Raw genomic sequence first — 11726 nt, forward strand, 5'->3', positions numbered from 1 at the left:
AAGATTGGGTCTCACAATTAAATAAATAAATATATTAAATTTCTTTTGCAAAAAATACCTAATTCAAAATAAATATAGGTAAAATATCAAATCATATAGAGTACATGATATGCAAAACTTTATGTAACGGAGGATTGTTATATGCCACGCATTAGACACGAGGCTTAAAATTACATCCACTTCCTCTCTACCTAATACTTATAGGGTAAGGGGAAAAATATACCACCCCTTTCGGTACAAAATAGTGCAAACATATACTCTTGCTGTACAAAATGATATAAATATACCCTTTTTCGCTAACGAAATTAAAAAAAAATTATTTAGATTATTTTTTAATTAAAAATACTACGTGACTTTAAAAAAAGTCTACCCATTTTTTTAAGTACACATAATTTTCTAAAGTCACATAATAATTTTTTTTTTTACTGATGGGTCGGGTTTGGTTCGTTTAAAAAATGAATAGACTTATTTTTTTTAAAGTCACGAGATATTTTTTAAACGAATCAAACACGACTCATTAGAAAAAAATTTACTATATGACTTTAGAAAAGTATGTCCACTTAAAAAAATAGGTAGTGTCTACTAAAAAAAAAAAGGTAATTTTTTTTTTAAAGTTATGATATTTTTTAATTAAAAAATAATCTAAATAATTTTAAAAAAAAATTCAACAGCAAAAAGGTATATTTACACAATTTTATAATGACAAAGACATATATATATATATTATTTTTATAACGAAAAATATATCTGCTCTAAATAGTAAACTTGAAGGGTATATTTGTACCTTTGTCCATGCTTATATAACAACACACTTCCATTTGTCTTACTGGTAAGCAAAAAGTACAAAAGTATTGCCGTAAGAACTGAAGCACAGAAGTAACTAGTAAGCATAAGGGGTTTGTAACAACTACCCAAAATAGAAAGGCAAAGATTCAATCCTTTTGGATCTTACATCATCTTGCTTTGGTAACCTTAAAATCTTCTTCCATTATTTATTTGTTTATTGTGTTTTTTATATAAAAATATAAGTCTTTTAACTTGTGTTTATTGCTTGGGTTTGTACATTTGTTCTTTCTTTAAGTCAATAGAAGTGTGATAAAGGAAGAATTAAAATAATTATAGAGATGTACTATATGGAAAATTCTGCTCAGGAAAAAATAGAGTCGATGATCTTTTTCTCATTTGCCTAAGCTCGAGCTCGGGTGGACAGAGTTGCCCGGCACTTAAGGGTTTGGGGGTTGTGGGGTTGGGAGTGGGGGTGGTGGTGGTGGCGGGGTGGTGGGTTGTGGTGGTGGTGGTGGTGGCGGGGTGGTGGGTGTGTGGGGGTGATGGGTTGTGGTGATGGTGGTGGGGGTAGTGGTGCTTTGTGGGGTGGTGGGGTGTGGGATGGTGGGTTGTGGTGGCGGTGGCGGGGTGGTGGGTGTGTGGGTGTTGGGGGGATAGTCGAGATGTGCTTAAGCTGGCCTAAACACCAGCGTTTAAAGAAAACAATATGGAAAATTCTTGGATTACAAAAAGACCCAAGACAATTGTATGGAGTGGGAATTGGATTACCAAAAAATTGAATCTTTATTTTAGAAACGAGACACAGAGTTACTTCCCCCCCCCCCCCCCCCCCCCCCCCCCCCCCTTAAAAATGGTGGTGCCTTGGCTAGCTTTTGCACCTTGAATATTTCGGGCACTTGTAAACTAGATCCATCAAGGTTTAAGCAGATGGAACGAAATCTCCTAAATCTAGATTTGAACCTAGTCTCCTATGGTTTATGTCCCACCGATAGGACACACCCTCGGTTAAGGAAAAGAATAAAACAGACCCAAGGCAAAAGTACTTAAAGAAGAATCGAAAATCTTCCTTCACTGAAAAACTTAGGTTGGTAAGCTCAAAAATTGTCTTTAATTGCTTTTAGGTGAGCTGAGTGTTATGCTACATTTCCTCCATTGGTAATTTCATAAAAAATTTAACCAGATATTTAGTAAATACTAATGTAAGTATTAGTTGATCCGAAATCTTGTAGTAGCTGATTTGATGTCAAATCCAGCCAAAGCTGTGAAATAGCTGCTTAGCTGATTTTAAGAGTGAAAATTACCAAATGCTGAAGCTATTGATGTCTGTTGAGAAGCTTATTAGCAGCAAAAGATAGTGTGTCTCTTGTGTGTGCTGTTTGGACTTTTCCTTTCCAATAACAGATCTGTATAATCCCTTTTATTCTTGCTCTAAAGAATGCAATTCCTCGATATCAAGATGAGATGGAGGATGAGTGTCGTATCATGTATGTGTACTATCTGCAGATTATTTGGAGATTTCTTACCTTTGTGTTCTTTTTTATTTTCTGCAGATTACTATTGGTGTTGTATGATGCCTCCTAAAATTACTGATCTACCTGAGAATGCTATCAATGCCATTCTGATGTGTTTGCCTTTGCGAGATGCCGTGAGGACAAGCATCTTATCAAAGAAATGGAGGTACAAGTGGTGCAAACTTCCAGAGTTGACCCTTGATGATAAACTTTGGAAGACGACAGATAACTTACTATCCCCTTCTATTAAGTTTACAACCATTATGTACAACATTTTGACCCTTCATTCAGGACCACTTACTAAGTTTACCCTCTCTATGTCTGAACTGAAAAAGTATCCAAAGATCGGCAGCTTGATACATTTCCTCTCTAGGAATGGCATTCAGCATCTTGTTCTTAAATTTTCAGAGTGGAACCGATACAAACTGCCTTCTTCATTATTCACGTGTTCGCAGTTGAGGCATTTGACCCTCCAAAATTGTCTAATATGTCCTTCACCAGCCTTCGAAGGTTTCGATATGTTAATTAGTCTGGAACTGTGTCATGTCTCAATTTCTTCCGAAGCACTAGAAAATTTAATCTCTTCAAGCCCATTACTTGAGAATTTAGTGCTGAAAATGTCAGATACTTTGAACCACATCCAAATTAAAGCTCCCAAGTTGAGGTCCTTCGAGTTCACAGGCTGTATAAAATTTATCTCCTTAAAAAACGTTCCGCAACTTGCTAAACTCTGTCTTTTGTATGGAGAATCTTTTGAGGAATCAGAAAAATGTGATCTTGACAATTTTTTTCAGTCACATCCTGCTCTTGAGCATCTCCACTTGGAATATGGAAGTTCCCAGGTAAATGTTGCTTCAGAACTTCATTGTTATGCATTTCCACTAAATCTACCGTCTTTGGGCTTCGAGTCATCCTGATTTTTCTTTTTCTTTGTAGTTCTTGGTTGCTGAAGTACCAACAAGGCTTTCCTCTGCTCTTAACTATCTTAAACATCTTTACGTATCTATGGATGAATTAGATGATCTTTCCTGCGCTCTTTACTTGATACGAAGCTCCCCATGTTTACAAGATCTTGAAGTGGAGGTTATTTGCGATGTTTATTTTTTTCCTTTTTCTTTTGCATGTGTTGTTCATACATAATGGCGACTTATTTTCGGACTCATTGGATCTTCAATTTTCTTAATCTTTCTTAGGTATCTATGGAAGAATCGGATTACAAGGATGACATAGTTGACGAAGTTTCTGCAAGCTTCTCAGATGTAGGATTGAATCAAGTTAAGACGGTTAAGATTGCAGGAATAATTGGCACCAAGCTTGAAATGGAGCTTATCAAGCTTCTATTGGCCAAATCTCCGATGCTGGTGAGAATGATCATCCAGCCCGAACAATTATGGGTAGACAAAGAAAAAGGTGTCAAGATACTTGCAGAGTTATCAACATTTCAGCGGGCATCACGTAAAGCTGAAGTTGAATGTCACCTAGAATGAGTCAGGATGTAGTAGTATATGCTTGTTTTTGCCTAAGTTATCTACACAGTGGTTGTTTATTTTCAATGTTATCTGGGGTGTGTTGGTTCTCTACTTTTTGTGTAATGACTCAGTTTCGGATAGTTTACATAGGTTTGTTAGCCATCATAGTGCGATTACGCGCCTTCTGCTCCTAGTACTCAGATTTGTGTGAACTTAATATCATTAATGTTTCTTTCAGAGCAAAAAAGGGGACCTAGGAAATGCACATCTCATGCTCCATTGTTGAAGACTTTTAACATTGCTTTTCCATTAAATCTAGTGTTATGCAGCTTCTTCAGTAATCAGTTGTGTTTTTTTTTTTTTTTTTTTTTTTTTTTGTTGATATGTTATTTATTCTTTTTGTTTTTGGTTTAGCCATTCTGATTTGTGTTAAAGATTTCTGATGAAGGCGGGATAAATGTTCGACTAACTTTGATTCGTGTTAAGACTAGTGATTAAGGTGGGATAAATGTCCCACCACATCTCTCGTTGATAATATGATATTTATTCGTTATCTGACATGGAGATTATCGTTTTAAGTTAACTTATGTGATATTTACCAAGATCTTATGTCTCCTTCCATTTGCTTGATATAAGAAAGAAAAGAATGGGCACAATGCAAAACACAAAGAGCTTTAAAGTTTGATACAACACAAGTATTTTAAGGTAAAACTGTACTTCTATAATATGTAATTGTGAAAAGAGATAATCTAAAGATTGAAAATATGATTGATATGTTTTCAAGAAATTGTTATATTATTTCAACTTTTTAATATAATTTATATCGATATAGTTTATACATATATTTTACCAGGATAATAATCCAGGGATTACTACCTAAATAAAACTCTCACAATGACACATTTACCCCTTCCGAAGATAATCTCATCCTTTGTTTTTTTTTTTTCTTTCTTCGTTCTTATGAACAAAAACTAGATTCAGATTGAAAAAAAAAATATCATGTTTAATTTGGAGTTATAAGGGAGTCATATATCTCATATTTTTTCTAGAAATAAATCAAACAAATCATGTTGATTATTGTATATGTTTAGAAATTAATGAACGAAATTATCCTATATATTTATAGTCCGGTCCTTCCCCAAACTCCGCGCATAGCGGAAACTTAATGCATCGAGCTGCCTTGTTTTTGAAAAAAAAATATAAATACTTAATGAAATAGTAAGTTAAAGCTATGTTCATCTGAACAATACTACTATAAGTACTTGCTCTGCCTCAATTTACGCGGAACACTATTCTTTTAAATTTGTCTAAAAAAGAATGTCAATTTTATATATTTAGAAAATAATTTAACTTTATGAGATGATTTACAACCACACAAATATCTAATACTTATTTTGAAACACGCATTATTTTATACAACTGAAAACTAATTAATTCTAAAATTACATTTTGTTTTTTCTTGTCTCTCACTAACTTCAGTCTGTACTGTTTTGGCTTTTCTCAGGTATGTTCACAGTTAAAATTGTTGTTTTCTGCATTTACAGAGGTTTCTTTAGGGTTCACAAATTTTAATATAGTAAAATTACTAATTTGATGTCCAAAATCAGGTGAAACATCTTCTTAACCTTATTTTTATGACTTAAAATTGACTTATTTTTGGTTCACTTTATTGTTAGCTGTGTTTAATAATAAAAAACAGAGAAAAGCAGAGAAAGAAGAAATGAGGTAAAAAAGAAAAAATAGAGTTTTATTTAACTCTACCCCGTTAGAGATGACACATTATGCTATAAAGCTAATACTAATAAATTCAATTGTAATTCCAAAAATGTAAAAGGACTAAACTGCATAGACATTAACTGCAGTATTATCACTAATAAAATTTGTAGTTGGAAGTGGAGATATGTTGTTATGTACAACATATGTAACTTGTTTAACTTTTAGAACAAAATCAATTGCCTTTATTTTACCAACATCAATCTTTAGGAAATAAAATTGCTTGGCAGATCCTATAACTCCATATTTTTACATACATTAAGGACTTTCTATTAAGCGGAGTATATGAAGGATCAAAGTAGTCCAAACCCCGATACATTACGGACCATTTTGATCAATTTCTTGTGGAAGTATCATGTATGGGTATGTCCACACGAAATAACCGTGCCATTATTGTACCCGTAAATCAGTATGTCATAGATATTAAGAGGAGGTAGTTGACTGATTTCAACTAGAATGCACATTTCTTTCTTTATGTTGATTTAACAATGTGAATCGCAGTTATGTCCAGATTGTTTGGAGATTCCTTACGTCGTAATATTGTTTATCCCCGACAGGTTCTTGGTGATTATTGTTGTGAGTTGTGACTTGTGACTTGTGATTGATCCTTTTGTACTTATATTGATTTGACAATGTGAATAGCAGTTTTGTCTAGATAATTTGGAGATTCCTTACTTTGGATTGTTGCTTTTGTTATATGATGCCTCGTAAGGAAAGAAAGTGTAGTCGAAGTCTAACTCCTGATGTCCTTAGCAACCTTCCTGATAATGTAATCGATGTCATTCTGATGCGTTTGCCTTGTAAAGATGCTGTGATTACAAGCATCTTATCGAAGAAATGGAGGTATCACTGGTGTAGACATACAGGGTTGACGCTTGATATATCTCATTGGAGAACGAAAAATGATTTACTATACCCTACGGTTAAGCTTGAAAAGATAATCTGCCAGTTTTTGACCCTTCATGAAGGACCCATTACTAAGTTTACCCTCAACATTGATGATTTGAGAAGCTGTCCTAACATTGACAACTTCATAAATTACCTCTCTAGGAATGACATTCAACATCTTGTTCTTCACCTTTCACGGCATGAGCTATACGAATTGCCTTCTTCACTTTTCATATGTTCGCAGTTGAGGCATCTAACTCTTCATGATTGCTTAATGCATCCTCCATAGGCCTATAAAGGATTTGATAGGTTAATTAGGCTTGAACTTTGTAGAATTAGAATTTCTTCTCAATTGCTGGGAAGTTTAATATCTCACTGTCGTTGCTTGAGCAGTTGGTGCTGGAAATTTCAGAAACCAAACATAATTGAAATTAATGCCCCCAAGCTGATGTCCTTTGATTTCACTGGTAGAGTAAGTTCTATTTTCCTAGAGAATGTCCCTCTTCTGGCAAAAGTATCTCTAATAGGTGACGAGTCTATGGAAGCAGAGAATCTTTTGTTTTGCAAAGTTTTTCTTGTGTTTTTTTGCTCTTGAGCATCTCATCTTTAACTACTCTTATTACGAAGTAGATGTTGCTTCATGACTTCACTGTTATGACTTAATGCACTTCCACATGTGGAACTTCTTTTGGGTTGACTCATCTTGAACTTTGGTATTTGTTTTTCCTAGATGGCTCTTGATGAACCAAATGAAGTAGCAATAAGGCTTCCCTTTAATATTCACTCTATCAAACGTTTTTACCTGCCTGAAATTGTTTTGGAGGAATCATATAAGCTCGCGCCTGCGCTTTGCTTGATAAGAAGCTTTACACATTTAGAATATCTCGAAGTTGAGGTTCGTAGCGCTTTGACTCTTTTCTTTCTTTCTTTCTTATTTAGTGGCTTTTATTTCCCTTCATACTTGTTAGATCCGCTATAATCTGAGCGTTGACTTCTTATTAGCTTCCTCAGTTTTCCAATGAATTTAATTGTTGTAAAATTTCTTGAGCTCGAACGTTTCTCGGATGTGACATTTAATCACCTCATGGAAGTTAAGCTAGAAGGCTTTTCAGGAACAACCCCTGAGATGCAGTTTATCAAGCTTTTATTAACCAAGTCCCCGGTGTTGGTGAGATTGCTAATCAATGTATGGATTCTAGATCGTGAACCTCTTGACACAAGATTAAACATATTCGCTGAGATATCAAATTTTTCACGTGCATCGCCTAAAGCAGAAGTAGTCTACACAGATTAATCAGATCACGATCTTTGGTAGAAGTTGAAATTGAAAAGAGAGAAATAAACGTTGTTGAGATCCTTTGATTTCGAAGGAAATATAAGTTCTATTTGTCTAAAGAATGTCCCTCTTCTTGCAAAAGTATCTCTGATTGCTGAGGATTCTTCTGCAGAGGAACAAAATTTTGATTTTGCAGAGTTTTTCGAGTCTTGTTGTGCTATCGAGTACCTCTTCTTGGACTTCTTTTATACTGAGGTAGGTGCCTAGGTGGTGCTTTCCGTCTTTATTGTTATGCACTTTCACAGATGGAACTTCTTTTGGACTGATTCATCTTGAATTTTGGTATTTCCTTCCTAGTTCTTTACAGAAGAAGCAGATGAAGCACCAACAAGACTTCCCTATGATCTTAGCTGTGTCAAACGTTTTTACCTGATTGGTATTTTGTTGCATGAATCATATAAGCTCTCATGTGCTCTTTGCTTGATAAGAAGCTTCCCATATTTAGAATATCTCAAAATACAGGTTCTTAGTGCTGTGACTCTTTTCTTTCTTATTTGGTGGTCTTTTTTCATACTTTTTTGATCCTCAATAATCTGAGAGTTGACTTTCTGTTATCTTTCTTAGGGTTACTGTGATGGTGATGGTGAAATTCTAGAATCCCTTGAACTTGAACATTTCTCTGATGTGATGTTTAATCACCTCAAGAAAGTTAAGCTAAACCACTTCACAGGGACAACGCCTGAGATGCAGCTTATCAAGCTTTTGTTAGCCAAGTCCCCGGTGTTGGTGAGGATGCTAATCAAACATGTTCTATCTGATGATGTACCTCTTGAAGCGAGATTAAAAATGCTCGCTAAGGTATCAAACTTTCGGCGTGCATCACCTAAAGCAGAAATAGTCTACATTAATCCTTTAATTGAATCATGATCATTAGCTGAAGTGTTTTGGAAGTTAAATTTGAGCTGATATAAATGCTAATGCAGTAGTATAACAGTGTGTTTTGTGAATATCTGTCTCGGAACATCATCACCATTTCTGGAAGGATGTTTTGATTAGTTGTTCTGCAATAACAGTGTCTACATGTTAAGAATTTTTGCATTTAGCGTCTGTTCATGAATGATTTATGGAATGTGACATACACATGAATTGATACTGTGTGGTACTTTTAGCACTTCTTCTCGGCTATGCATTTTGTGGTTGGCAGTGCATAACTCTCTACCTGGCCAATTCCATGTGTATGGCTAGCTTGAAGTACTTCTTGGAGATTTGATTCGGTTTGATTTTTATAGTAGGATTAGGCCTTATCAAAGTTATCAATAATTTTCTTATTTTTCAATCAAATTTTTCATTTTTTGGTTGATCAATACACACACTCCCTACTTTTAAAGTGACAACTTTGGGAAAATTTTAAGTGCTTCTTTGAGAATCCCAAATTTATATTAGGTGCAAACTTGATTTTAATTTTGTATTTCTTGTTTGGCAAGAACTGAAATCTCTTTTTTGTGCTTTGTGGATCACAAGGCACTAGGGGTGTTCATGGTTTGGTTTGGGTCGGTTATTGATTAAAACCATAACCAAACCAATTTAGTCGGTTTTTAAATGTCTAAACCATAACCAAACCAAATAAAATAATAACCACCGGTTTGGTTATTGTCGGTTTGGTTCGATTTTTCGGTTTCTGACTAGCAGTCATGAGACTTATCAGTAAAACATTAAAAATTTGAAAAAGACATGTCTTTTTTTTTGTTCAAACGATAACTTTTATTTATCATTTAAGGTGGAACATACATCATAGAAATATTTTCACTATTAGTGATAGTGTCATACTCAAGTTACCCAAAGTTGCTAAACTATTACATATAGAGCTAAAAACTAACTAAGTAGTGGCTGCATCATTTTTGTCATCTTAATACACATACCTGGAAATAAAGTAGAGCATAGGAGCTTTTAGTTATTGTTACAAACATACATATTAATTAAACATAAAGACTACCTAAAATTAAAATGAAAATATATAAAATAAAAAAACTTTGTGTAATGATCCCAAACTTTGGGGCAATACTTGCATTTTGTCTTCAATTCTCCCATTTTATTAAAAATACTATGTGTAATGATCTCAAACTTCAGATGTTTTTCTATCATTATCCCCAGGGCTAGGGTCTCGACTACAAAGAGTTGTTCTTTTCTGCCTTTTAGGAGGATTACCCACGGAAGAAGTATTAGGGCATTACCATGTGCTTGAGTTGCAGCAAATGCTGATGTCACTGAAGTATCTTCTATAGGAACCTCCAAATATAAAACCTCTGTCCTTTTCATATGAAAAATATTAGAAGTTTAGGACCCATTCAGACAAGAAAAAAGAAAGGTATAAATTTGGGGGAAAAAAGAAGAAACAACCTAAAATCAAATGGTTGACAAAGAAAGACTAAAAATTTAAGTTAAAGACATTAGACTCTAACGTGAGCTTCTGTTGGTAAGTTTATACTTAACACTTAAAGAGTTAAAAGACTTAAAGACATGGGCTTGGACATATTCTTAAAAACATAGGCCTTAAACAATCATGTGAAATAAGTAGACCAAAAATTAAATTAATGATTAAAAGGTATAAAATATTTATAATTATTTATGAAAAACTAATATTATACATATAAATAATTATAAAATTTATGTATATAATTTATCGGTTTGATTCGGTTATTTTTTAATATAATCATAACCAAACCAAATATTATCGGTTTTTAAAATTTAAAACCAAATCAAACCAAACCAAATGTCAATTTTTTTATTCGATTTGGTTAAATTTTCGGTTTGATTTTGATTTTAATCAAAATCTTGAACAGCCCTACAAGGCACTTGTGAAAAAAAAAAAAGTTTGAAAGCATAGTCCCTTTTTTTGCTTAATTTTCTTGGCATCAAAGTCCCACTTTATTGTCATTTTCCTACCTTTATTTTTTGTTCTTGTGAAGAAAGATATTGGTGGCCAAGTCAATTTTTCTTTTATCTTTATGTGAATTTTAACTTTTTCTTTCAAAGCAGACGATTCAATGGTGGATAAGTTCACGGTTTGAACTCGATACTTATTATTATTGTTTATTAACTCCAGATTGTTTTGTGAACTATAAAATTTAAATTCTGAATCTGTTTTTGATCAATCTTGCACCTTTTTATTAGTAAAAACAACACAAATGCCCATTGAAGAGAAAAAAAATTACCTGTTCATACCCCCGCCTAAATAAATAACATAACTATTCGTACAGCTGTTAATTAATTACCCGTGTACCCCTTAATTTTTTACCCAAAACTTCGGCGCCGAATATGGTGCACTTCAAGTGCTCTCGTACCAATTTTTTTTGTTTTTTTGTCTTATTCTCTTTTGCCTTTTTATATTTTATTCATTTAGATTTTTGTCTTTTTTTTTTTAAGTTCATTTATTTTGGTCCTTTTTTTGGGTCTTTTTTTTTAAGATAAAAATAATATAGAAAGCTAAAACTATTAGCTAACTATTTTTAATAAAAATATAAAACTTAAATAATTAGACTTTAACAAGAAGATTAAAAAAAATACTAAAATCACTAACTTATTTATTAAAACTTAAAACAATAGAAAATATATTTTTATTTTGATCACCAGTAAAGCTGCTAAAAATAATATAAAAATTAACTCTTTTTACAAAATATAACTCCCTAAAAATGATATAAATATTAAAATATCAAACACTGCTCAATCTTCTATAATACCCAGGTGGTATATCATATATTGACAGAGTATCATAAAAGACTAATAGTTCATTCCTTCAAGAAAAACACTCGGTCCTCTATAATATCTTTTGAGTATATGATATATTATGGGTTAGATGTGCAATTTTAGCTGGAACAACCGTTTACTAAATGATCCGCTTTATATCTTGTTGCTTATGGACCATTTAAACCACTGTCTAAAGATTTCTTTTGAGCAAATTGAAATCTTATGATAAAATATTAAACGATGCTCGACAATCTAAAATTTTGTAAGAATAACAAACGT

At 33.2% G+C, this 11726-nt stretch overlaps 1 protein-coding gene and 1 pseudogene across 2 annotated transcripts; both read left to right on the forward strand.

Moving 5' to 3' along the window:
- The first annotated feature begins 829 nt into the window (after nucleotides 1–829).
- Nucleotides 830–4106, forward strand: LOC132615519 (F-box/FBD/LRR-repeat protein At1g13570-like). Of its 2 annotated transcripts, none has more exons than XM_060330122.1 (4): nucleotides 830–966; nucleotides 2337–3139; nucleotides 3234–3380; nucleotides 3491–4105. In XM_060330122.1, the coding sequence occupies exons 2-4, from the start codon at nucleotides 2354–2356 to the stop codon at nucleotides 3782–3784; spliced, it is 1227 nt and encodes a 408-aa protein (XP_060186105.1). In that variant the 5' UTR covers nucleotides 830–966; nucleotides 2337–2353; the 3' UTR covers nucleotides 3785–4105. The 2 variants fall into 2 exon arrangements, with proteins under 2 accessions (XP_060186105.1, XP_060186104.1); XM_060330121.1 differs by lacking the exon at nucleotides 830–966 and adding an exon at nucleotides 1615–1870 and having other exon boundaries at nucleotides 3491–4106.
- A 2133-nt stretch (nucleotides 4107–6239) lies between these two features.
- Nucleotides 6240–9101, forward strand: LOC132615899 (F-box/FBD/LRR-repeat protein At1g13570-like; annotated as a pseudogene).
- The last annotated feature ends 2625 nt before the right edge of the window (nucleotides 9102–11726 follow it).

The sequence above is a fragment of the Lycium barbarum genome, chromosome 10 (assembly GCF_019175385.1).
Source record: "Lycium barbarum isolate Lr01 chromosome 10, ASM1917538v2, whole genome shotgun sequence".
In the NCBI taxonomy this organism is placed as follows: Eukaryota; Viridiplantae; Streptophyta; class Magnoliopsida; order Solanales; family Solanaceae; genus Lycium; species Lycium barbarum.

Coding starts and splice junctions, on each gene's coding strand:
- LOC132615519 (XM_060330122.1), top strand. CDS start 2,354: ATGATGCCTCCTAAAATTACTGATCTACCTGAGAATGCTATCAATGCC. Junction 3,140..3,233: donor TGGAATATGGAAGTTCCCAG/GTAAATGTTGCT, acceptor TTTTCTTTGTAG/TTCTTGGTTGCTGAAGTACC. Junction 3,381..3,490: donor TACAAGATCTTGAAGTGGAG/GTTATTTGCGAT, acceptor AATCTTTCTTAG/GTATCTATGGAAGAATCGGA.